This window comes from Buteo buteo, chromosome 13 (genome assembly GCF_964188355.1).
Source record: "Buteo buteo chromosome 13, bButBut1.hap1.1, whole genome shotgun sequence".
Taxonomy (NCBI): Eukaryota; Metazoa; Chordata; class Aves; order Accipitriformes; family Accipitridae; genus Buteo; species Buteo buteo.
In genome coordinates, this window is record NC_134183.1 from 22,553,461 (window position 1) to 22,581,222 (window position 27,762).

At 43.4% G+C, this 27,762-nt stretch overlaps 1 protein-coding gene across 2 annotated transcripts; it reads right to left on the bottom strand.

Moving 5' to 3' along the window:
- On the bottom strand, positions 1–27,762 carry SV2B (synaptic vesicle glycoprotein 2B). Of its 2 annotated transcripts, XM_075043954.1 has the most exons (12): positions 27,246–27,762; positions 15,886–16,066; positions 15,097–15,248; positions 13,122–13,255; positions 12,272–12,361; positions 9,952–10,062; positions 8,723–8,811; positions 7,818–7,982; positions 5,113–5,246; positions 4,229–4,429; positions 1,132–1,291; positions 1–184 (listed from the first exon to the last, which is right to left on the bottom strand). In XM_075043954.1, exons 1-12 carry the CDS (start codon positions 27,760–27,762, stop codon positions 1–3), a joined length of 2,118 nt encoding a protein of 705 aa, XP_074900055.1. The 2 variants fall into 2 exon arrangements, with proteins under 2 accessions (XP_074900055.1, XP_074900056.1); XM_075043955.1 differs by lacking the exon at positions 4,229–4,429.

The window sequence follows — 27,762 nt, forward strand, 5'->3', positions numbered from 1 at the left end:
TCACATCAGGACCTGTTCTCGAGTCTCTGGCAGGCGCAAAGCGAGCAGGCCACCTCCAACCAGAGCAGAGGAAGCCAGAAGGATGGGAACCACCTTGGTTATCCCTACGAAGGAGGCAAAGATTGAGTTCCCCAGGATGGCACCAAACTTGCAAAGCCCATTGAGGATGCCAAAGGCCGTTGCCCTGCGGGGAAGAAAAGCAGAAAGCAACAGTTAGGAGGGAGGTTCTTGGCACAACTACAGAAGGTCTGGATGGGTAATTTTGTGAATGCTCTTATGTTGCCCAGGCTATGCTTCTAGCAAGTAAAGTCAGGCAGAAAAAATAAATAGATAAATAGATGTCGGTGTTTTGCATGTCTGTGTGAATGAGGAGAATGTCTGTGTGTATTCATTTCTCCTTTTCATCTCAGCTTCTCCCTAGCCCTAGAGTGGCCCACTATGACAGCCTTTTCCCTCCCCAAAGACAGCAGGATACGACCTGCTCTAGAACTTGTCAAAGCCCTTCCAAGCGCTGGCTGGAGTGAGCTGTCACCAGACAAACAACCTGGGCTCTCCTCCAAATTCTGCTTCACCCAGCAGCTAAAAGCATGCTGCCTTCAAAGCACAGTCCTTCTCCCTCCCTTCTGTCTTCCCCCAACAGCCTGAAAAAGGAAAAAAAGGCTTATAATGATGTTGCAAGGAGAGATTTCATCTGCAGCACATCCTCCCAAAGTTTCCTGTACTTCCTCTTCTCCCAAACCATTCTGTGCACATGGTTGTCTCCAGGTTGTGAAGGGGAAGGCTGTCACGGTGATGAGCTATGACAAGAGGCTGGGGGATACAGTCTGAAAGGCCAGACCTCCATGCACTTCCATGGAAATGACAGACTCCATATTTTATCTGCCTGTAATTTCCATACTCCCATGCAACTTCCTGTGTACAAGCCACCGTGAATGCAGAATTACGCTTGCAAATGTCTGTGCTGATCCAATATAGCTGCAGAACTACCCAACCCTTAAGGACTGGTGAAAATAAAAAAAAAATACACCTCCCCCACCTACATGTACGTAGAGTGAGCATTGACTTCTTCCCTCAGGAACTGAGAGGCCAAAGTCAGAGGGTGGACACTAAAAGGAGAAATTCTCTGCGCACCTTTTGTCAGTGGGGTAGAGCTCCACGGTGATCACGTCCAGGGCGTTCCAGGCAGCAATGCTGGCCCCGCAGAAGAGGCACTGCCAGCCGATCATTGCTGACTCGCTGTTGCCGAAAAAGAGAAAGAAGCAGCACACTGCCGAGATCAACATTGAGCCACCTACAGGGGGAAACCAAGAGAAAGATGTTGGCACCGGTTTCCCCTGTCCACAGTTGAGCAAACACATTTGTTGGTAAAGATGGCTTTCAAATGACGGAATTTCACCCCAGAACAAATTAAATCTGCAAGAACCCAAAAATACCTTGATGCTATGCTGCCTATCCGTCATTCTCTGATGCTGGAAACCAGCCTGAAAATGTTCTCAATGACCATCTGATCTTGCTGATAGTCCTGCTCTACAGAGACTCTGATGACAGGCTTTTCCAGGCAGGTTTCCAGCATCTCAGACTTCCAGATGGACCCAGGAAGAGCAGAGGCAAGTAAACATGAAAGTCGATGAGGAGGAAGAATCACTGTGAAGGTTTTCCAGCTTGAGTTTTGAGTGAAGAGCTGGTGCGTTTCACATCATATTGAAAACACTTGATGCATTTACAGTCTCAATTAGGATAATTTACAGTCAATTGTATGAAGCACTTGAGGTCTCTTTTAATTATAAGAACATCATTAGGTTTCATGGCATATTTGCATAGGAGCCATAATTTTATGAACACCACTGAGGGAGAAAGTGAGAGCATTCATGCTCAGTTAGGCACAGTTCAGATTCAGAAATATTAATGGCTACCTCACTGCCTTCTACCCCATTGGGAATTTTCACCTGAAAGATGCAATTTTTGCAAAATCAAAGTATCTTTCACTGGAAACTTCTGTTGTTGCTGAAATATGTCTATTTACTGCCAGGAAACCAAACAATTTTTTTTATTATTTGGGGTTTTTTGAATCACTCTGACACCATCTGAAATAATTTGGATGCTGAACTGGAACTAAAATGCTTCATTTTGGACATTATGTTGCATTTTGCCACTGCAGTGCCCTGCCTATGAAAAGCTGCTGTGCAGGACTCCATATCCACTTCTATTTCATGGTACCTGGCCAAACTACATCCCCCACCATGTGGTGTGGATATTCCCTCTGCTGAAGAGGTACAGTGCAGCATTAGGGTCACCGTGTGCGCACCAAGAGATCTGACATTTGGCACAGGAGAGGGTTTAGCAGAAAATGACAAAACTGAACTGAAGTCCCAGTGAGGCACATAACACAAAAGCAAAATTCAGTTTTCATGTTAAGCTGACCAGAAATAATATGTTCAACAGAGTGATTCGGGTGGGATGCCAGAAGGCTGTTTCAATTGAAAATTCCATAGTGAAACGTTTCAGTGTGTCATTACTAATTTTTGTCCTGTACTTTTCATTCTGCAGAAGAAATAAGCATTTAGGATTCCAGCTGTCATCTCAACTCCAGATGAAAATGCTGAAATGCTGACATGTTTGCAGGGTGGACAATCTGATTCTCATTCAGCTTTAATTTGTTTCCCGCAGACCCTCCGGTTTCTTTGAGTCTTTTCCAAATTCATTACATGAATGCTTATTTTCCCCCCCAGCATACATTCCTGACACACCGGTGGGGTCATCTTGCTTATCTTAACCTGTCTGATGGTAAGGTTAGCTAACTAAACTTCCTTCTGTTCTCAGAAGAGATAGGTGAGCTCAAGAGGGTGAGTCATCCGTTACCCCTGAGCCACATCCCTGATTTTACTAAACTCACTTGGCTGTACCTCCAGGCGTGATTCCCACAGTACCTGGAAAGCAAGGTCTGAACCCTGGAGGGAACAACAGCAGAAATTCCCAAAGTAATCATAAAGCTGATAAGGTGGTAACTTATTCCCATAACACTAAAGGGTGGCATCTTGCTTGGCTGTGACATGGTCAGTTATTCTACCATATGCTCTCTGAAGCTGTCTGTAAAATCATTTAAAAATCAGAAAACCAGAAGAGAGAACTCCTGGGCTGTCAAGCAGCTGCATCAAATAAGCTGCATCAAATAATCTTTGTGAACATTCATTGCTACAAGCTAAGTGTTTATTTATTTATACTGAGTGCTATGGACATCAGCACCAATTCAACAGCACCAAGAGGTCCTGCTTCAGCTCTGACCCTGTTGTGCTGAGCACTGGATAAACATACCGTCTGTCCTGGTTTCGGCTGGGATAGAGTTAATTTTCTTTCTAGGAGCTGGTATAGTGTCATGTTTTGGGTTTAGGAAGAGAAGAATGTTGATAACACACTGATGTTTTCAGTTGTTGCTAAGTAGTGTTTGTACGAAGTCAAGGATTTTTCAGCTTCTCATGCCCAGCCAGCAAGAAGACTGGAGGGGCACAAGACGTTGGGAGGGGACACAGCCAGGGCAGCTGACCCAAACTGGCCAAAGGAATATTCCATACCATGTGACACCATGCCCAGTATATAAACTGGGGGGAGTTGGCCCAGGGCAGGGGCGGATTGCTGCTTGGGAACTAACTGGGCATCAGTCAGCGAGTGGTGAGCAATTACAGTGTACGTCACTTGTTTTGTATATTCCAATTCTTTTTTTATTATTATTGTCATTTTATTGTTGTTATTATTATTATTAATCATAATCATTATTATTATGTTCTTCCTTTCTGTTCTATTAAACTGCCTTTATCTCAATCCATGAGTTTTACTTGTTTTCGATTCTCCTCCCCAACCCACTGAGCGGCGGGGGAGGCGTGAGCAAGCGGCTGCATGGTGCTTAGATGCCACCTGGGCTTAAACCACAACATAGGCTTTGACATAAAAGTCAAAACAAAAAAAGGAGGATGTCACAGATACACAGAAAAGCCGAGTGGGGAGGCGGGGAGCAGGTAACTTGCCCACTGGATTGGAGCAGATCACTTGCCTCACCCTCAAGTTTTTTTACCCTTCTACTCCATTTAATATGGGAATGGCTCATCCCCACCTGAGCCAGCTCGCCTTGTGTTGGTGTGCATGGATGCAGTGAGACCTTCACGCTGACCTTGGCTCTTTGCACAGTTATGCTCCCACCCACGACCTGTGCCAGGCACCCATCATCCCCACTCACCGATCATCTTTATCCTCCCTATTTTGTCCATGAGTAACGCAGAGATGATGTTGCCCGGCAGCACAGACAGGCTGCCCAGGAAGCTGACCAGGTAGATCAGGAAATCATTGTCCTCCTCGAAGTCCAGCTGGCAGCCTTCCTTCTGGTTCATAAACGTGTTGTTTATGAGCCTACAGTTGATGAACTTATGTTCATAGAGATCTGCGAGGAAAAAAGGCGAAGTCTTGATCCTGTTTGGCTGATCTCCCTTCATACAGCAGCAATGGGATCAAAACCAAATCAAAGATCTGAGAGGAGCTCCTCATCAAATGGGAATGGCCAGGGAGTTTTTATTTTAGTGGCAAACTCTAGCTTCTTGCTTGGCACCTGGTGGGTGTAAGCTCATACACTCCTTTTATTTGTGGAGTCACCTGGACCAGTATCCCCATGCTGCAAGGACAGGGTAATGCAGGCTCTTGCTTTCATGGCATTATGGTTTGTTCTCTATTAGAGTAGAAATGAAAAGCTTTTTCAGGATAAATTAATGAATATTTTACTGCTTACAATCATCAACCACAGGTTGGTTAAAATCATAGTTTAAGCTGGATTCACTGAATCGAGCTCTTAAAGTGCTGAACATTTTGCCATTACTTTAACCTGCCAAGGTCTGAGTGCAGACTTTTGCATCTCCCACGCAGCAGCCAATGACACCAGAAGCCGTGTAGTTAAAAACACTGATGGAGCAACCTGAAAACTCCTTCCAAATGCATCACCCTCTTTTTTCCATCATCACTCTCATTACCCAGCACACACACAAACACACAGAACCCTATCATCTTTTCTCCCAGAATTTGACAAAATAGTTCCTAACTACAGAGATGAGACCATAGCAGGAATTCCATTACCAGTATTATGAAAGACAGTAGAGATGATGGTGCAGTTTTCAAAGAAGGTCTCACTCGATGTCACATCTTCAAAGTAGCATTCCTCAAATAATGAATCCTCAAATCTCACTTCCTTGAATTTCATGCCAATAAATCTGTGGGGCAGGAAACAGAAATTCACTCTCTGCTACAAAGTTATTTTCTACACTATATAGCATGTAATGGCGGTTGCAGGAGACAGAGCACTAAGGGCAATTTCTAGGGTCATTTACAGAAAAGGTATTGCTTGAATGCCTAACTGTCCTTCCAACTCCATTCTTACATATTTTGTGTTTTAGTAGGAGAGAAGAGTTTGAAGAGGGTTTCTTTTAATGAGATGGACCTTTTAGGATTTCTGGCAGTTTTTTCTGTTCCTCAAAATAGTCATATCTAAGAAAATGCGCTTCTAAGGCTGAGTGGACACAAATCCTCTCATGTTCAGTACTAACCATCCGAAGAGGACATAATTTCACTCAGTGCATGGCATTTCCTTTGTGAGCTGACCTTGCTGCCTTCCTTATTCTGCCCCTTCCTTCAGCATAAATAAAAAAAAGACATTATCAGGAGCCCATTGAGCTATTTGGTGAAAGGCTTCTGACAGGTGTTTAAACTCAAAGTGATTTTTTTAAGCAAAAATGTAGTAGAGTTTATAGAGAGAGTGGGGAGATTATCTGAGTTCTGCTTGTAACCATCTCTGTTCGAGGACTATTGCTTATCATGTAATGAAAACAGATTACACTAAAAATAATCAACTGTGTCAGGTGATTGATTTCTCCTCTGATGGGAAGCATGACATGTCTGACCTGCCTGCCTGAAGGATGACACAATATTGATTTACCTGTGAAATTTTGCAGGGACACAGAGAAGATGTATTAGTTAATGCACAGGCATGTTTGGAAGATGTAAGGAGCTATTAAGAGCAAACATTATTGTTCTAGTTAAGAAGGCCATGACTGTCACCAAATAAAAAGCCTTCTAACATACACCCAGAAACTTAATTGACCTGAGCACTTACAACACAGTGTAGCATGATGGCTGTTTACACCATTAAATGAGAACTGCAGGGCTTCTTAACTGAAGCTACTAACAGATATTAATGTGCAAAATACCACAAGAAGACTATTCAAGTCTTTTGCTTCATGTAAAAGGTCTCATAGGTTACAGCGAAACGTAAGCTGTTCTGCATTTGCTCAGTAATAGTCTGTGATGTATTTACTCCCAAAGGCTGTTAGAAGCCCTTTTCCTGCAGTTTGCTTTCTTAACATCCATATTTAAAGGAGTCATATAGCAATGGCCTGGTGTTCAATTGAGTTTTAAGTCACAGCCAAGGGCTGGAGGGAAAACACAGCTGTAAATCATATTGAGATATGCTCTGGGCATTATTGGAATGTAGCTTGATCAGATTTTGAGTTTTTGAATTGGAGAGGACCAAGGCAGGAGAAAAGTGATGTACATCACTGTGCTGAGCATCCTCAGTTCTCAATGAAGTTAGTGAAAACTGAGCATCTCCTCTGGGCATAAGATAAGGGTCCCCAGTTCCTAAATTTGACCACCATCTACTTCTCACCAGACTTTTTTTGGCTGCTCAGTAGGCAGGGGAATAGGAATTACGAGGCTAGGTTTGCACCATCAAGCATAGCTCCTTGCTGCAGGGAAGGTCTCCTGAAGGACATGCGGACACATGCTGGGGTCCCCCACCAACGTCAATCAGATATATCCCAAGGAAATGGAGACAAATAGTTTCTGAGGGGAGGGGAACAACCTGGTCGGGTAATGAGGTATGGTTTCACCTGTGAAGATTAAAACAATGAGTGTTCTGTGTAACACTGAACATCCAGTGGGACCTCCCCACATCGTGCAGCTGGAGCAACACTCTGTCTAGTCTATCCGGGGCAATGGGATCTCCACAGAATTTACATAGGGGTATTTTCCCACCCATTTATTGGGATTTAGAAAAGTAATAATGGCCTGCTACAAATCACTAGGATTTATATTGCTGTGGAACACAGAGTGATTGGGGGCCAGGCTGGATGCAGAAAAAAACCCACCAGGCCCAGCCCAAATAGGAGAAGAAAGGGAGGAAAGCAACGATGTTCTGCTAGAGTAACTTCACTGATCAAAGCACTAAAAGAGAAGGTGACACACTCATTCTGTGCAGAGACGCTGGCCGGTGTGGGAGAAGCCCAAGAGTACAACTGGCCATCGCACAGCTCGCACTAATGGGCTGCAGGATGGAGCCCGGGCTAAGTCTTATCGAGGACTTCAAGGCAAAATAGCTTTTCATTCTGGAAATGCAGCAGCAGTGCTGGTCTCTGCTGTCCAAGACCAGTAGATGTCAGTGTGTGTTCAGGAAAGAGAAGTCACCTCTGGATCCAGAGCTGCCCAGCACAGCCAGGTGGGCTCCCACTGCCCTGCTCCCAGCAAGGGGCTGCTGGAAGCAGGACTCCTCACTGGCATCCCCTCGGGTCTGGAGATGTGAGTGGCTGAAGCAGAGTGTGTGAAAAACAGGATAAAAAGGGTATCTGGTCTGTGGAAAACTGCCTTTGGGATTTGAGAGGTACAGGCTCTGTGTCCAAAAGAACAACAGAGATTTTCAAGTTGGAGGAAAATAGAAAGAAAAAAAAAAAAAAGCTTTGTAGAAATGTATTTCAGTTTGCATGCATCGGAACCAAGTTCTGTTCACTTACTTATCATTTCTGTATTCCCCATTTCTATGGATCTGGTTTTCCAGCGTGAAATTAAAGGTGAAGTGTGACACTTCTTCCTCATCAAAGATCTTCACTCGGGATTCATATGCCTCTTCTTGGAGATACCGGATCATATCAGGGAACCAGACAATAAGGCCATAGTAACTATAGCAGGATGGGAGACATACATTAGGGATAGAAGACACTGGCACTGCAAATACTGCAGTGTTTGCCAATGATCTACTTCATAACTTGTACACTTGTTAAATTCCCCATGCATATGCATTTCGGATACAAACTCTTGCTCAGCTCTGACACAGGACTGAGAAAAGTGTCTCCCTACTCTAAACATTTAGCTGATTTCAGAAGCATGTTGATCCATTTTTGTTCACTTAAAGCAGGACAATTCATTTAAGTTTGACTCCTTGGCTGGGAAATACAGCAATGTGCTATCCTTACTGCCCAAGAGACTAGCAGAGCAATAAGAAATTTGGAAACTCCCCCAGAAGGCAGATTTCTGCAAGTGTGAGTTAAACAAAATTTACCTGTAGTTTAGATTTAGGCTCACCTGAATAGTTTTGATCTAGATGTAGGAACAGCTGAGAATCAGGTCCAGTTGTGGCTTTTTTTGTGTGGACAAGATCAAATGGAAGATCTAGAGGTGAAAGTCAATATACTACTGCCCTACTAACCACTGCTCAAGTCCTGATTTGGTCAAAGAACCTTGTACTCTCATATAAGCAGTCAGATTGATGAATAGTTTGTAGGAGAGCAAGACTGAGTACACAAAGACTCTTTAAAATAAGACCAGGATTGAATTGGGAATAGTTTATTTAAATGTGTAAATAATTATTCAAACTCTGAGGCCCCTCTCATTTCCTGAAAAAGTTAAAGAAGTACCTTACCTTAAGGCCATTGTAAACCAAACCACAGCCAGCATCAGTGTGTTCATCCTGTACTGGGCTGTTAAACAATATAGCACATTGTCCCAGACCTACGAATCCACAAGAAGGAATTAGCTGCAAGGACACACTAGCAGACAATCGACAGATTAATTTCTGAGTGCATCATAAATCTAGTGTCAGTAAAAAGGGCTCATTGGGGGAAGGTCAGGTGTGTGGCTTACATTCGGTGTTTGTTCAAAATTATATTTATCAAGGTAAATGGCTTACAATAAGATCAATTATTCAGCTATGTGCCAGGGCACTTGATCTGAACCTTCTGTAATGAGCTGGAGTGTATGACTACAGCTGGGCTGGGATGATGCAGTGTCTCTCTCAGGTTATATCAGTAAATGTGGATGCAAGCCTATTCTCAGACCCTCTGACAATTTTGTCTTTTCAAATATATGTATGGTCTCAGGGTTGCTTTCAAACTGAGCTCCAAAGTTCACTGAAGAGCAAAAACCCAAACACAGCTGGCACTTTAGGGGGCATAAGATGACCTCAGGTAGGGATGAAGCCAAGCAGAGCAGGAGGCAGACCAAGACCTGCTCTTCTTCACCTGTTGCGGAAAATACTGCCAGGAACATGAGGGGATGTAACTCCTCATGGTCTTAACTTGCCACATAAATATAGTAATAGTATAGCACTCGCATTGCTATTAATTAAGAAAGACTGTCCTTTAAGCTCATCCTCCTAGACTAGAAAATCTAGCAAGGTTTTCCACAAAGTTCTGCATGGGCATAGGTAAGAAGCATAGCATGGGTGAAAGGTTAAATTAGCTGAAGAGACAATATAACATTGTTAGAAACTCAGTCTCCACAGGAACAAGGAGCAAACACTCTTCTGAATCCACTGCGGGTGGTAAATTCACTTAGGCTTGGGGCAGAGGGAATCAATATTTATCTGCTCAGAAGGAGAGTGCTTGGGGCTGGAAATCAAGTGCCCCTGGAAGCTCTGCACAGCTGGACTACTGGATGCTCACAGGGGCATTTTGGGGCCTGGCTGGCAGAGTGGCAGTTTGCAGATGCACACACCTGCCTAGAAAGTGTAATCAGATTACAGCCCTTTGCAAATACCAACAGATTTTTTTTGAGTAAGAGCCCAGGTTTCAAGACACAATGACCTGAAGTAATGAGGCACTGAAGCCTGAAGCTCAAAAGGCCCTCTGGGATGTTTTTTCGTCTCTTTACCTGTTTGAAAGTAGTCGTGATTCTGACCAGCCACCGCTGGTACCAGGTCCCTGTTGAGCTCTGGATTTCAATAAATTCATCTACTTGCTTTGGAGTTTTGATATAGGAAACCTGGGAAATAAAATAAAAAAGAGGAAAAAAAAAATTGGACTGAAGTTTCTGGAACTGATCTTGGGTGGATTTTAAATTCCATTGTCTTCTGGACAATGTTTCCACCTGATATCTCTTACTGTCTTTTCCTTGAATGTTATCACTAGCAATTGAGCTAACTGTAATTGATTGATAAGCTTGCTGTAATTGATTTAATTACAGCTAGAGATTTTATTATAGAAAGAATCCTGCCCTCTTTCCTTCCTTTCATCTATCCCTCCATCCTTTCTCTCTCTCTTTCTTTCTTTCCATGAAATATTTTAAGTGCATCACATCCATTTCAATCTTTCATTTATTGGCTAATGTGCCTGTGTACTACCTTATATCTCTATCCCTTAGATTCCCACTAGAAATTAGGACTTAGGCAATTATAGCAAAAATTATCTCCAAGATCAGCCTCTTGTATCTGCATCAAACTGTGCCCTCAGGATCTCTTTCTTCAAAGACAACTGGCAGGAGTATTTCTCATTCAGCACCTTTTAAGTACCACTGGCAGAACTTCTGTGACAAAGGAATGTGTAGATGGAATCTTTGCATCAGAAAATGCATCCTGTCATCAAGTGAGCTCACACCACGCAATCAATTCGCTTCGCCAAAAAAATCTGAATTTTCAACGCTAAACACCTGAACTGGGCTGCTCAAGAAACCTTAAAAAGGGGTCCCGGAAAGTATTTGCTCAGTAACTTTAAATAAAGGACATATGCAAGGAAGCCAGATATGTTTGTAAACATGAGAAGGAGGTGAAAATTTGCTGAATAAATTTCCAAGTATGAATGAGTGCCTTGGCTCATCTGTGGAGTCTCTGTGTTCCTCTTGCTGGCACCGTTTAAATGTCAGATCTGGGAACTGTCCCGGTACCAGCTGACTCACCGCAAACTGGCAACTTCTGGCCTATCAGAAAAACACAAAATCTGACAGTTTGTGCTACACCAGCCACACTGATCATCCGCCCATGCCAATGGATGTCAGTACATCTTGATTCAGCTGGCGTGCCATACCTGGAGGTGCAATACTGAGATCAGCCTATGCCGTAGCAGTCAAGACACTGTTGGATGGAGTAACGAGCACTAATGGGTGCTGTACAGCTGCTCCTTCATTCTCCTACTCAGCTCAGACTCTCATAGTGCCTTCCTTTCATATCCCTCTCTCTCTCTCTACCTATTTGAGTTTCAGTCCTCTTTTCCTCCCACCACATGGCAGGACTGGCCGGCCCAGCTCGGCGTTACAGTAAAGCCAGGTAGGGATTTAAAGAGATGATCTCTCTCGCCCTGTCTATCAAGGTTCACATTAGTCAAAAGGTCAGTAGCTTAAAAATAACACATCCTCATTAAGTTCCTACCTGAACCTGCACAGAGTTGTCATGCACAGATATTAAACTTCAATTTTCTTGAAGGATCATTCCCGAGGGGCCCTGTTTCATGACAACTCTGCTCAACGCAGAGCCTTGCTCTCTTTCTTGTTCAAAAAGGTGTTTTACACACAACTGTATCTCCTTTTCTCCACCATTTAAAAGCACATGCCTTCTCATCTTTAAAAGCATAAGACAAGATCTATTCCCTGGCTGGGTCACTGGGAGTTTACAACTGAATTATCGTAATTTGCAACTAACCACAGCATACACCTTTTACCTGATTTTACTACTAATGCAGTCTATTGCTGTGACCTTTTTCACAACAAGCAGCAGACTAATGAGTAATAGCCTCTCACGCCACGTTCTCTTGGAGAGATTAAAGATTGGGTATGAGGCAGGTGGAGTTTGGGAAGCTCATTAGAAGGTACGTGAAGTTTAATCAGAGTTTGATTAGAAGCCAGAATGGAGAAAGGAGTGACTCAGATCTCCCACGTGACTAATATCTCTCTTATTTGGTTTTAGTCTCTTAGAGCATACCAATTAAGCATTTGTGTAACTGGAAAATCACTGATCTATATGCTGTAGAGTAACACCAGGAATGAAGAGTACTCACTGCAATTCACAGGATTAACTAATTCTTGAAAAAACAGACTGGTATCTAACTTTAAATGCACAACATGTATCTCAGAGTCCTTTTCCTGATTGCTGGGGGAGATTACATTGAAAGAGTCCCAAGGAGGAATAAACTGGTGCTGTGACACACCAAGGAAGGTATGTCCAGCTTTTCTTTTTACATGTTGATGTCTTTGTTAAACTCACCGTAAAAACCCTCTCTGGCTCACCCTTGGCCCTCATGTTGGTGTCATGAACTTGCTTGAGGATCATCCAGGCTTCATCATGTTTACCTATCTGAAAACACCAAAGAAAAGAAAAACAAATGTTGGAGTTCCCAGCTCTGTAATTTAACAAAGCATAGAGAGAAACCAGTTCTAGAGGTCCAATACAGTGGAGAAGCACACATACAGCACTGGCTGCGTTAAACAGCTGAAAGCACGGTTTTTATTCACAGAGTGCAGCATCTCTGTGCTGAAGAAAGGAGTTACCCTAAAACTGTCTGAGGCAGGAGAGAAGTCAGGAACAGAGCTTTAAAACCAGATGAAAGAAGAGGAGATGGATGAGGAGACCTGGGCTCTGATCCCACCTCTGCTAAAGACTTGCAGGGTTAACCTGAGCTAGGTATTACCTCATTTCACATCTGTGAAATGGGAATAAATAATACTTCCTTAAGATTTCTGAGGTTTATGTATTTTACTCAGTAAAATGTACTCTGTCTTTTGCTCTTCAACCAGGATTCAGTAGTTATGTGCCCAAACTCTGTGAGATGTTTTCAGAACGCCTTTGTTGGACTTTTACAAAATTCCCAGCCCTCACCACCTTCTTTCTGTACCACATTTGGCAGTGAAAAGCTAACCATCGTTGATTGACCCCATAGTCTGTAGTCTTTGGGGTTTAAGCAAACTGTGGAGCTAGTGCAGACATGTAGGAGTGGTTTTGTCTCTGAGCTTGTGCTATGCGTGTTTGATGGGACAAAGACAGACTGATGGTGACACATTAGGGACCACCTATCCTCTGTTAAATCAGACTGCAACGTTCAGATGAATCATCTTACCTCCAGCAAAAAACGCGGGCTTTCAGGCATGAATTTCAGTGCCACCAGGGAGGCGATACAGGGCAGAGAGCAGACAAGTACAAAGACTCTCCAGCTGTGGAAGTGGTACTTGGTTCCCATACTGAACCCCCAGCCTGGAAAGAGCAAGAGCCAAAAAGTAAAAATTCTGACCAGGCATTCTGAGTTTTTCTCTCCTAAAGCAGCTCTGAACTTTACAGCTCTCTCTGACACAGGGACAGGTTGAAAGTTTGCTATTCTTAGTACTGACAGCTCTTACAGGCTTAATAGCATGCTCAGTAGATAACAGCAAGTGAGTTCATGTTCATTACAGAAAATGGAACATACTTGCTCAGGCTCTGCCTTTTAAAAACCTTCTTTTATCTTTGAGTTTAGAAATCATCTAGTGATAAGAATAGCTCCATGCAGCTGTAGGGAAGTAAGGCTGGGAAAGGGTAGAGGAATCAGGGCCATAATTTATTGCTGTTCTGAGATGTTACAAAAAGTTTGCAAAGGTTATATCTTCTCTGATCTGAGTGGCACGTTAGAGACAGCTCCTTTCAATCTTGTACGTCACACATGTATTTCACATTTTATGGAAGTGAGCTAGGAAACAAGTTTATTTTTTTCCAGACTTACAAAACCTGAGCTGGGATTCAAACTTAGAATTCAAGATTTAATCCTGCATTTGAGATTCCCCCTCTCCTGCTTTTTTCCTGATGTCTGACCAGGTCAGGTATTCCCCTGCTAAGGACTAGGAAGTACAGCATTGTTCTTACATTGCTCCATTTACTTTCCCTAGGCTCAAATCTCAGAAGGAATGCTGAATTCAATTTTTTTTCTATAAACATTTTTATTCACATAATTAGGAAATAATCAAGCAATGGTTTTTGCAGAGGTCCCATCTGAGACAGTCATGGTGTTCTACTCATTTCACGAAGTTCCAAAATAGTAGGTGGAACATGAGAAATCAAAAGGAGAAGCAATAAAAGCACAACATCAAAAAGTCATCTGAAAAATAAATGTAATGCAAATACATAAGGACTTTTTAAAGCAAATATAGTTGCAGATAATAGACTTATTTTGACCTGACACCACTATGCAGTAAGTTTGCCTATTTGTTCCAACAGTCTCTGTCACATCGATCAAAAGCATGAACTTTTCTTTATACTGAATGTACATTAAACATGGTAAAAATGGATTGATAGATAGGTACATGTTAGTGTTTCTCTTCATGGTCTTTGTGGCCTGTCCTACTTTCCTCAAACAGGATTTTGCAAACAGCTGGTGTCACTGAATACCGAGAGAATTAATCTTTTCTAGTAGATATTTACTTCTGATGTTTTCCTAGGATATACATGAGTTGTAAGGAATACCATGTGACATGCAGATTTTTGCTTCTCAGAGCAGTAATATGTTTCCAAGTACACCCATCTTGTACACCCATTCCACTCCTGAACCCATTTAGGTGAAGTCAGATGTGACTCCAGGCCATCACATGCTGGGGAGGTGTGTCACCATATACACAGCCCTGAGAGTGTTGACACTTGGCTAAGAAAAAGAACACGTGCTGTCCTCAGTACTGTCATTCATAGCACCCAGTAATTCCCTGATTAAAATTAGTTATTTCTGATAACTGGATCAATTTTTGCAATATAATCTTAGTCCAGTTTTGCCGGAATGTGCTGGCATTTAGATTAAGAGATCAGGCTCTCTGGCGGTATAATTCAAAGGGTGTATTTGAAGCTTTTGATGGAAAGCAGCCCTTATCAGTCTTATTTACAGCCTTAGTATCAGTCAATCAATCATGCAGTCAATTTATCAGACCTTTTGTGTGCGCTTTGGGTATCTATTATTTTCAGTGTTGTTTATGCTGGGGTGTGTAAGGACTGACTAACGCTACTTGTGCAGGGTTTTGGGGTAGCGTAGTGATGCAGGAATGTGGTGTTGTTGAAAGTCAAAAGCATAAACCAATTACCGTAATGTGGGATGATGCTCCAAGCCATTGCTGAAGCAAAAATGCCACCAATCATCCAGAACATGCAAAGCCAGCTCAGGTGTTCCCCTCTCTTCTCACGAGATAGGAATTCAGAGAAATAGGCAAACACAATGGGGAGGGATCCCCCAATACTGAGGAGAAAAAACAGCACATGAGAAGAATAAGAGTGTTCTTCAATGTCTTTGTAGTTAGGATTGCACATATAAAGAGGGGAGGTCACACTCACAGACACACTGCACAAACGTGAGAGTTGTAGGAAAAATGCAAATCTCTCTTTGGCTGGACTGGTCTTAGACATCAAGGATAAACAAGACCCTTCTCATGCTCTGAAAGCTGAATTTCCTGTACAGTTTATATAAAGCCAGTGTAATGCCTGCTTTTCACCTAGACATCTTCTATGTTGTTATTTTGTGATCACTTATTTTAGGGAGGCAAAACACATGCAGGTGATGGGAACTGCTGAAGGTCTCATTGGAGGCCCTGGCAGTCAGGACTGTAAACTGACGTCACATTTATCAGTCTCACTTGCCTTTCTGCACAATTTGAGCAGTACCAGAAAAATGTCCATGATGAAACTTTGCTACCACTAATGCTTTAAGGGTCAAGAGTGAGGTAATGTAACCACAGGTGCTAAACAGCAGTGCCATCCTGGCTCGGTACCAGAGATGCATCCCCCGAGCAGCATTCCTTCTCCCACCCCACACACCCAAACTGCTGAGCCGTGATGGGACTCCTCCAGGACATGGGACACATTCACCAGTTACCCACCCGAGGCCCGAAATAAGGCGGCAGAAGAGGAAGAATCCATATCCCTGGACGAAGGAGGAGAGGAATGCAAAGGCAGCATTGATTGCAAGTGATATGATGAGGCATTTCTTTCTTCCCAGTTTATCAGCGAGGCCGCCCAGCATGACAGCTCCCACCATCATTCCTAAGTAGACTATCAAGCCTAGAAGTGAGAGAGAGAGACAGTGAGTTTTGTAACCAGGTGGAAATTGTATGTGATGTAGAAGCAGATTTTAAAGCGGCCGTACGGCAGCTGATGTCGACCTGGCCTACTATGCCATAAAGGAGAGATACCCCCATTCTCCCAAATTAGCTGTCTCAGGTGCCAGACACTCTATCCATTGGTGGAACCTAATTTTCCCATCTTGTGCCCCTGAGCTTGCATCACTCCCTTGCAATATAGACATACCCTCATTTGACCAGACCCACATCTTTCTTTCCCAACCTCGCTGCTCACATATCCCCTGCACGTAAGCAATGGCCAGGCATAAGCAGCTTAGGATGCACGTGTCCCAGCTATGTGCCACCAACGATACAACAGAAGTCTGATGTCTTAACTCCGCTAACCCCCCTGAGCACAATGGGACTGAGGATGTGTAGGGAGGAGGCTCTCTCTGGCTGCTGTTTATGCTCAGAAAGCTGTGAGAGCAGACAGACGGCTAAACCATGGCTAAATCTCTTTGCAGGTTACCTATCCACCCACGCTTCCTTTGCAGTCTATCATCTCCTTCACTCTCTGCTTTTCCTAGCTTTATCTGAAAGAATCGGTCTGTTACTGAGACTTATCTTGTGTAGCACAGCTACTTCCTTCATTACTGAGCCAAGACCTGGCATCTAACTAAAGGACAACTTACAGAAAAGAGCACAGTATTGATCTGGAAATTTCAGAAGGGAGAACCTACTGCTTGTCTTGCCTGTTTGCTCTATAGAGTTACTGTGACATTGTTAAGAAAAATGGATTCTTCTTTTTAACTTGACTTCATTAGATCTTCTACTATAGGGTCCTCAAAAGACAGTTTCAGTGACTACATTCAGTGCCAGGCTGAATAGGAGAGAATGGTTTTCTTCTCCAAATAGGCTCCCTATACCCAGCTCACCATGTGCTTGCAACTCTGGCCTAGAAAACATAGCAGTTGTCCTTGGCACTTCTACTGACCCTGCCACCAGAAGGGCCACCTATTATATTACCTTTTCCTTTATATGGGTACTAGTGTAAATAATGCTCAAAGGTCCAGGAATATTTTATCTACTTTCCAGATGTAGAGGCTTCAGTGAGCAATAGTCCTAGGAAGAATCACAAGCTATGGTCCTTTTGCTGGCAAAATTCCTGTTGAAGCCTGTAGGAGTTATGATGTGAAAGGACAGTAGGATCAGATATTAAGCATTTAAAATCTAATAGCAATCAGTACTGGAGGGTTGGAAACATTGAACAGCTAGAGTGAAGTGATTTGCACTGCTGTTAAGGAGTAACATCTGGGAATTCATCAGTCCAGCAGCTGGCAGTACATGGACCAGGTCTTTGAAGGCTGTATTGGCCTCTGGGCTTCAGATTTTTGTTTTAGGCTTGTCTGTGAACAACTCTTTGTTCATTCCTCTGAGCCAGGAAAGATGTAGGGATGGAAGGGATCAGAGAGAAGCATATGTCTCCAAGGCTTCTCTGAAAATGCCCAGATGAGGCAAGACCACAAGGCGATGGGCTGTCAGCAGGTGGATCAATGTTACTGAAGTTATTCTGAGTTTCACAGTGCAAAAGATAAAGCCCTTCATGCTTTGTCTGCTTGCTGTGTGTGGATGAGGCTGCCTCTGCCTTAGCATGGCAGGACCAAAACACTTGGTGACCAGGTGACTACTGCATGCTCTGATGGCTCTGCCAGCTGCTGACATGGAAGTGTTTGGGGCAGCACATCCAAGCACACTCTTACTGCATTGGCAGCTCTTTGGCTACTAAGCTGCATGTCTCAGATCTGTCTACTGCAAGCTAGTGGTCCACAGACTAGGAGCAGTGTCACCATCACCACATTGCAGAAGAAAGTGGTGGCAACCACTGTATTTCCTGGGGAGCACGGAGGTGCAAGAGGCTGTTCCCAGAACACCTCCTGTATCATCTCAGACACCACAGGCAGGATTATAGTCTATGCCTATAGGTTGGACAGTCCTGCTGTGGAGATCCTGACGGGGCCTGATCATGGCTGGATATGATCCAGAGGAGCTGAACTACATCAGGATGGAGGAATATCTGCTTGCTGGAAAGCAGAACTTGCAGTGCAGGGAGTTCTTGAAGGAAAAAATGATGCTTGGAGACGTTGGGAGTCTGGGGGCATGTCAGGTTCAAGACCCAGCTGAGCTGGGGTTGAAGGAAACACCATAACTCAAGAAAAGCATCAGTGTTCCCTGCATCCCTGACCCCTAGTGAAGGCAATGGATGCTGAGCAAGTAAATACACTGCCTTAATAGGAAACATTCCTCTTCGCTGACTGAAGAAATGCAGCTAAAAGAAACATTTTTCATGGTTGGGGAACATCCCTTTGGAGGGTGATTCCTCACCTTGAACCAAGTGTTGACTTCTCTTGAGAGCCAACGTCGTCCCCAGGACCTGTTCTGTTAAACACATCACTTGGGAAACAAGGTGATGCTGAAATTTTTTTTGCAATTAATGTTTAAACAAGACGATCAGTCTGATGGCTGAATGCGGTTCTGTGCTATCCAGCAAAGTTAGCTAGGGACTAATGCAGAGGGTTATTTGGCAGCTGATTCTGTCTGTCTTCTGATTGCAAATGCCTGCACTTGATTTGAAATGCATTACTAAATTAAAAGCTATGCAGTAGAGATCCACTGCAGCATTTGAAGGATACTTTTCTCACATTAATTAGAAGCGGAAAAGTTCGGACTTTGAAATCCCCCCTGTTCTATAGCAGAGTGGTGGGGTCACCTCTCTGGGAATGGTTCTGCTTTCTTTTCTATCCATACGATGTCTGAAGTGCAATCAGGATTTTGTGTGTCAAAGGCAAAAAAACTGTTCTTGCCTGTTAACAGCCTTTGTACCAGAACCATAGCGCAAGATTTTGCCAGCGCAATTGTATCTCCACCGTAAGCATGTGGCTCTGTGCAGTCAATACCCACACTCCCTGCCCTACCCTCCTGACCCGAGCTGTCCTGGTGAGGTGACCTGAAGGTGTGTAAAGGATTCAGATACTGATCTGCAGCAGAGAAGATATGTACACATCTCAGAATCTGAAATCTCTTTCTCTATTAACTTTGGCCTCCAGCTTGTTCGCTGAAGTGCAAATTACAAGGGAGAGCTGAAGCAAAAAACTGTTTCAGTCCAAAATCTTTCTGAAAGAAGAATCTTAATGCAGTGCTGTAAGGCTTAATGCATTTACCCTGGCTCCCGAGCTACATTTAATGGAGCAGCTCTGATCGCAACCAGCAGACAGAAGTGATGATGAACCCTGTATCTACTCACTGGTGCATCACAGCCGCCCATCTGACAGTGAGCCCTGCCAGCACCGTGTGAGCGGCTCGCAGCACAGCTCAGCCCACACCACTGGACCCCGATGAGGAAGAAAAAATTATCTGCTGATTTTTTTTTTTTCCCCTGAAGAAAATCTCTGGATGGCAGATGTTCATCCAAATCCCCTTAATAACAGAAAATGTCCCAGGCCAGGAGGGGGTGGAGGAGGTTGTTACTGTCTTCTAGCTCGTGATTTATTGCAGCTGAGTACCCTGGCTGGCAGCAGGGGAGCCACCTTTCTGGCCAGGGGAAGAGTGGGCTTAGCTTGGGATGGGGCAGTGTTTGAAACCAGGCATCAAGTGGAGTGGAGCTGCTTTTGTGGGCAAGCCCCTGCAGATTCTGACTGAGGAGCTCAAACTTGTGATGGAAGGGAAGATTATATCTCTGCAACACAGCATCCATCAAACAGTAAGCAACACAAAATGCAGAAGAGCTGTTAATGTCACAAACTCACTTAGAGGATGTGGCTTTCATTGGTTATCTTCTGTGATAAACCGATGGATGCATTGTTTCCTAGAAATTTAAAACAATGAAAATCTGTAGTAAAGGAAACCTCAGGGATGACCAAAGACTGTCCGCTTGGCCAGTTTCTGAGAGGATGGATCCTGGTTACAGAAATGTGTACTTCAGGGATGAAACAAAATCAGCAGGACACTTTATTACGATGGACAGGTCTCTTCTGGGAAGACTGCATGTTCTGGCCAATATCATTAAAACTTTTGGGGCAGCTGCTATAAAACGCTCTGTCAGCTGATGGATCTTGGGACCCAAGGTGCAGAACAAAGTCAAGCTTTGCAGATTGCTGTGTCCTGGATTAACAATAAGGTGGCAGGGACCCAGGGAGGAATGCAATAGTTACTCATACAGTCTCCATGCAGGAGAGACAGTCTTCTGGAGAACACAGTGATGTTTATTTCCTCTGAAGGAGATCCAGCTCATATCAAGGAAATGCAAATTTTAAGGAGAATTAGACCAAGAAAAGTGATCACTGAATGGTATTTCTTTTGCTGTGTTACCTCTGTCCACCAAACATTCTATAGAACAACATTACAAAGGTCTGTACCAGAAACTTGACTTCAAACCTCAGCTTCAAACCATGCAGACCTAGGCTGTGCTAGGAGGGCTCAGCTTCCAAATTAACGCATGCAGTGGTTGGGTGAAATGTTAAGAGCAACTCTGAATAAGCCATTATTTGCTGACTATTCCACGAGTAATGGAGTATAATGAATGCCTGTGGGAAAGTCTGCAATAGCCTCCCATAAAGTCGGTGGAAAACCAAAGAGCAGAAATTCTAAGAATAAATTTCAGGTTATGACTCATCCAATGCTGAAGTTATAAGGAAAATATGTGACCACTGACTGGGCTTATTCCCACTAGAAAAGAGGTAACATATACAGCATTTTCACATTAAGAAATTTATTAGCCTTCATTGAAGCTGTATGCTCCATGTTAGACAGGAATTATGGACCTAAAAGCTGAAGTTCTAGGAATAAGGAAAGGCAGATGCAATATATGGCTATGTGTATGCTAAACTGTATTTTTACTATTTCAATAATTAAAAGTAGACTCAAGGGTTTCAGGAAGAAAAGAAAAATTCAAAGTTTACTTAAATCTCCATCACGAGCATGAATTTCTTTCACTGACAGTTAATGCAATTAAAGTTCTTAAAAATAAGGCATATCTGAAAATAATCCCTTTCAAGTCAGGACAAGGACTCGTGGAATCAATGGAAAATTTGAGCAGAAAAAAACCCAGCTCAATGGGAAGAGTTAGTCCCAGAGTCCTTGGGGCTGTCAGGAAGGTGAGGAGACCACCTGGGTCCAGGTGCAGGGTTGTCTCACCTCTGCTAATAGGTCTGCATGGAGCCAGTAACCACAGGATCGTGGAAGATCCTACCTGCCTTGAAAGCCCAGGCCACTACCAGTACAGCCCTACTGTAGAAAAAGAAGGCTTTGGAAGAGGGAAACCATTTGGAAAACAGAAAAGGATTAGGAACTTACATATCTTGCAACTCAAACTGTAATAAAAATGAAATCCAAATGCTCTTAACGATGTAGCATCTGTTATACATGGATGCACTTTATGGACACAAACAAAATTTTGTGAGTCTGGACAGTTTGTGAGATGGATGAGGCAAGGCACAGGATCAAATTGTGCATAAGTAATTTAAAGAGAGGAATAAACCAGTGGTAGTTCTGACTGTCTCGTGCTCTAGTGATGGCCGGCATGTCCCAGAACAGGGGACCGTCTCAGCAGACGATGAGCTAAGGGGCCTTTTTTCCCCTTCTTCCTGGAATTCCTAATCTGCTTTTCCTTGTAGGCTTATTAGTGCTTTCCCCATGAATCTCCTTGACCTTGTAAATGGAAATCAAATGTAAGGGTAGTCTCGTTGCGCTTGCCTTATTGATTAAGTACAAGCAGAGAGACTTCATCTACAGCTAATGGCTCTGCCACTGAGAAACGGATTGCCTGCGTGAAAGGCGGCTTTCTGTTTTCAGAGATCTGGGGGCGGATATCGGGCGAATCTGGCTGCTGAGACTGAGGGGATTCTGCACATTAAAGCCAAAGGTGGGTGCACGAATCGACGAGCGCTTTGACGCAGCGCTGGCAAGGCGACGCGCACCGAACCCTCCAGCCAGCGCTGCCAGCACCCGGGGCGTGGGTGGCTGTTTGCACTCAGCCGGCTTCGCAGCCCCCCCACGGGACTTGTCCATCACTACAATATTCATAGGACCATCTGGTTCCCCCACCCAACTCCTCTGCTAAAGCAAAGTTTTCAACAGAGGAAGCCAAACAAATCCTTTGCTGTTAAATGAAAACCTGTTCGTGCTGGCTCTCGTCAGATGAAATTCCCACGGTGTTTATAAATGGGGACGCAGCCATCCCCAGATTGGAACTGTACAGGATGCGGGGTGTTCCCAGAAAACACCTTTTTTCCCCTAACATGTCCGTAGCACTCAGGGTGATGATGGTCTTTGGGCTGCGGGAGCGTTTTTGCCCGAGAGCAAATTTGCAGCTAGGAATTTGTGCCCAAAGCTCAGGACGTGGACGCGGGCAGGTCTTGTCAGGGTTTAGCTGGTTGCTGTGTTGGGGGTCCGTGGCCGTGCAAAACAGGCAGCCACAAGCCACAGCAGAGCAAGGGAGCCACGGCTGCGTTCATCTGCGCTTATCCATCAAAAAAAAAAAAAGAAAAAAAAAAGAAGTGTAGAAAAGCCACTGAGCTCTGCAGAGGGGATTAGGATTTACTGTCATATCAGGTGAATTCAGGTCAATGAGAATCTGAGGCCAGATTTTATCTCAGCTGATAATAAAACATCCTCTTCACACAACTAAAAGCAAGGATATTGTTACACATCCTATTTAACCTGACTCACACAGCCAAGCTTGAATTGCTACATAACTGCATAATTACTAATAGGATCTTTTTTCTATTTTTTTTTTTATCTAACATTGCGAGGTTAAGATTCTGTAAGATGATATTCTCCTTAAAATATTATTATTAAATCATAAAAAGGAAAAGGGAGCTGTGTGCCTGAAAAACCAATTTTATTCTCAGCATTGGTGTGGCTGTTTTGCAGTTATGGGCAAAGCCCTTAAAAATTTTCTTGTCTCAGTTTACTGAACTGTGAAATGATGATAACACAACTGCAGCTCTGGGGATCTGGGAAGTCTGATGCTTTAACTGTGCCTTGAGTTTTTTATGTGCAGGATGTGAAAAAGTTTAAAACATTACTGTGGCACCATCTTTTATACTTGCTGTGTATTTACTGCTCTACACTTGCAAATATGATATTTAGTCCTCTGACAGGTGATTAAAAGCACCTGAAGATATACATTTATATGATTTTTCTCAAAATAATGATACTGTGTGCCTTTCAGCAGATAAGTAAATACAAATTTTATGACTCTTCATATGATTATCCTTAGTAAATAAAAAAAAGTCTGTTTCTGACAAGATGTATTATACTGAAAAGGAATATTCTGTCTCAGTAAATTTAAGAAAATAATTATTATTATGACTACTGCTGGTGAAAGCTCACCAAAGCAGGTTTATCAAATGAATATGTAAAAATAATGTTACAAGTTACCAAACTTATTCTTAACAACTACTGTTAAAAATTGATGAAATCAAACTGCCAAAATATAGAGAGTTGTTGTTTCTTTTTTTTTTTTATATACCCCTGCAATCATCTTCAAAATAGCATTTCGCATAACAGAAAACTCCAAATATGTGTTTTGTCCCACTAGGGATATTTAGGGCTAAAATAGCTGTTAATTTGCATCTGATGGCGAGATGTTTATTTTCAGAACAAAATGTAAACGTTTTCTAAGATGTGTCATATTCACTTCACACATTTCGTGAAACACTGTGGGCATCTGTTTATTTGTAGTTTTTGCATAATTTGGCTATAATTTCCTTGATATTTTTCCATGCTTGCTTTCTGAGGGAGGAAAAATATGCAATATAGAGTATTTAACGCAAAATATCCTTTTAGCAGAAGCTGAACTTCACTAAATTAGTCTTTAGGGGGCATCTACTTTAGCTCTTTTATTTATACCTTCCTATTTCTGCAAGAGTTTGATTACTTACCTGACTTATTTCCCATTTTTTCCCTCCCAGCTTCTCTTGTTATGGCTAAGACCTTCTCGTGTGTTTAAATGTTAGCAGCCACCTGGAAGCAACCTTAACTCCACCTGATATGTTTCCTTAGCAAAAATGTGTTGAGATGAACGGTTGCTTGGGAATAAGCACAAGCTTATCTGCAGACATTTATTGGTACATGGGGATAAGATAAGGGACAGTAACTCATGTGTGGATAATAACCCTGCTTCCCTAAAACCTCGTGATAATCCGAGTGAAAGCTGTGCCTTCTCTAATCAACCCTCTGTTCATTCTGTACAGGCCCACTCTTGCAAGATTGTCACTGCACATTAGGCAGAAATTGAGATGATGAGCAATTTGATTGCCACCAAGTCAACCTGTAAGTATCATTGAACTTTGAGTATTAGCAAGATCAATTTGCAATAGCACAACCCACAGACCATCAAGGGAATGGAAACACTGAGGGAAACGAGCATGTGCTGGAAGCTCTGAGCTTTGTTAGGAGGTATCTTTTTTCTAGTTGCAGGTGGATGGGTGCTGAAGCTAATCCAGGCAAAGTTTTGGGGGAGGTTATGTTCTTGTCTCCATCAATAGCACTTGCCAAGCCTTTCCCTTCAGGAGCTGATATCTGTCTGTCCTTATCATACTGGTACCCACCACCGCTCAAAAAAAGTTATGAAAACCTCTTGCAGAAGCAGTATTTGGGACACCAGGCTGTGCTGGAGGCAGGTCCACACCCAAACCTCGTGTCCCTGCACTGCTGCCTGCCAAACCGCCAACACTCCCTGCTCCCTGCTGCTCCCCTTAGTTTGGCAGAAAGCTCTCCTCCTCCTCTCCAGACCCAGAGATCTGCACTCTTCTCTTCTTACACCCTCCAGCAGCCCCATACTCACTCCAGCCTCCTCACACCCTCACTTCTTCATGTCCTTGGGTATTCATTACTCATATCAGTGCACTGCTCTGCAATCTAAGGCTTCTTAAGCCACGCTTAATTCGTTTTCACAAAGGATCATCTCACAAACCTCAGATCCAAGAGGAAACCTGCAGCGGAGAAATATCCAGCAGATGAGAAAGTATGTTTAACAAATTAGACGGACTGAATCAGAGACCTGCCTCATGTACAACACCAATCAGTAACAACTGAGTGCTACCATAAATATTCACTTTATTCTCTGCCTCAAACTAAGATGAATCAACTTTTATTGTTTTTAGGAAAATTCTTTTTTTTCCTCATATTTAAGCCACAAAATAGTGTGAATACAAGCTTTGACAGCAACAACAAACAAGCTAAGGACAGAAGAAATTGTTCTGCAAAACCAGGTTCTCAAAAGTTGTCTTTAAAAGTGGGCAGGAAAGGCAGCAAAAAGAGTGCTCTTCCCCTAACTAGCAGTTCCAGATTAGCTTGGTTAATGCACAGGAGGCTGGAGCTGGGATTGGATACAGACCCAAATGTCTCCTTGCTTATTCAGGGCTTATCAGAACACCCTGAACTTTCAGCCTTGCAAATACTGAGCTGGAAAAAGCAAAACGAGCTCTCGGGAGATTTCTTGTTCATTTTTACCTGTGGTTGGGCCAGAAATACTTCAAAGATAGATTTTCTTGTGACATTTGAAGTTTTCTGACTCAGGTGTCTGCCAGAGCTTGAGCTCTATGGAGATAGACATTTACGGGGCCAGAGTTTCAGAAGATCTCAGCTTTCATATAGTCACCAAAATAAATGACCTGCTTTTTAAAAAAGGGCTTGTCACTGAAAAGGCACCCAGCCTGGTGTCCCATAGGGAGCCTGTGAATTCAGAAGTCCCTTTGAAATCAGGATCCAATTGTGAGCGATTTGCTTATAGATATCTGACCTGAGATATTTCTAGCTAGAAATTTTAACTGGTTTGTGAAGCAAAAAAGTTAGTGAACTCTTTAAGGCACAAAACTAAGTACAAACCTAGCTAACTATAGAAATAAACATCCTGATCCTCAAGTTCAAAGAAAAAAGAAGAAACAGAAGAGAAAAGTGTCTAGGACCTCAGTACACCAAGACGAGAGGTCTATATATGGATAATTATCTATCACTTTTGTCACATGAAAATAATGCAAATAGAATGGACTCAAGGGCTGGAGTCTAATCCAAAATCTGCATTTACCTTGCATCAGGCAGGGCTTCCGGGCCAGAATGTATGAAATACAGGCCCCGATGGTTCCCCTACAACCCCAGTACATGTCCATCAAGACACACTCTCCCCCTCCTAAAGCAGTTCTTCCAAGAGCTACTTTATTTTCCTTCCAGATGCACTGTACTATTGCACAGTTGGCTCTCACTACAGGCCATGCTGGATACTTTCCTGATTCTTGGAGATCTGGGAGGCTTTGCTGTCTTTGGCTTATAATGTGCAAGGAAAGAAATTGTTCATCCAAACCTTTCCACCCAGACTCACTCCCAATAACTAAGCCTTTGTATTTTGACCACAGGGAGATGTCAATGGTGATGCAAAAGGGATGTTGCCAGTAGCCTCAACATTTAATCCCCATGCAGCATATTAACTGCATTCCACAGACCTAAGAAGAAACCTCCGTTGGCTACTTCTGATCCAGTACATATTAGCAAACTGCTCTGACCGAGAAGTTAGCATGCAGAAGGAATGGACTGCACGGCTGATAGGTCCGTTGGGACTTGGGGCTGAAGAAAAGGGGAACCTGGGCAAAGTGGAAAACCTTGGAGAGCAGGACAGCATCAGGAGCCACAATGTTAACAGCCAAGTGATCCAGAGCAAACAGAACCCTGTCTTTTATAACTGTCATACTTGGATGGTACTGCTTTGTGGACTTCTCATTGCGATGCAGTTTCTAAAAGCACTGAAATCTGAGTCACTAGATCCTCAAGTAGGAAAAGCCACCTTTAACCTTTCACTTATTTGTCCTTGAACACCCCTGTGAGTTGTGCCCTGTGAACCTGCTGACTGTGAGCTGCCTTTTTCAGATCCAGCCTGCAGTGACCAGTACTGGGACCACAGCACATTCATAAGGTGGGCTTAGAAGTGGTGCAATTCTGCTGCTTTTGAGTAGCTGCGTTTTCAGCAGCAAACCCCTCTTGAGTCAGATCCACCCGGCCATGACTGTGCATGACATCCAACACAAGAGGAGAGTCATCAGAAGATACTGAAATCAGCTGGTCACTAGAAAAAGATGTTCTAGCTACTGTCTACTGCATTAGAAGAGCTGTTTGCAAGTGGCACTTACCTAGCATCCCTTTGTTTGAACTGGATAAGCACATATCCTTCTCAGCACTGGGAAGAACAAATCCAACCACAAACACCTCCACCCCATCTGCCATCAGTGCCAACCCTAAAACAAAGAAGAGGGTCCACTGGAAGCGTCCGTGGCCACACTCCTCAATGATGTTCTCGTACTGGTGGGCAAGTTGCTCCTCGTCCTCCATCCTCTCCGCCATAAGGTCAGCACGGTCTCTGTACTCATCAGCCACAGCAGGAGCTCGCTTCTTCTGCTTTTCTTTAATGTCATCTGGGTGCGGGATCCCTTGGTACTCCCCCTCATAGACCTCATCATCTTCATCATGGCCTTCTGTAACATCACTCTGGGCATCTTCTTCATGAGCGGGCTCATCCCCACCACGATAGTAGCCATCATTTGGTGCGTATCCTTCGTAGTTACCATCCTGGTACCTGTAGTCATCTGAGACTTGGTTTGCCTCCCTGCCCCCCTGATAGAGGTTTGTGTTTCTATATCCATCATCCAT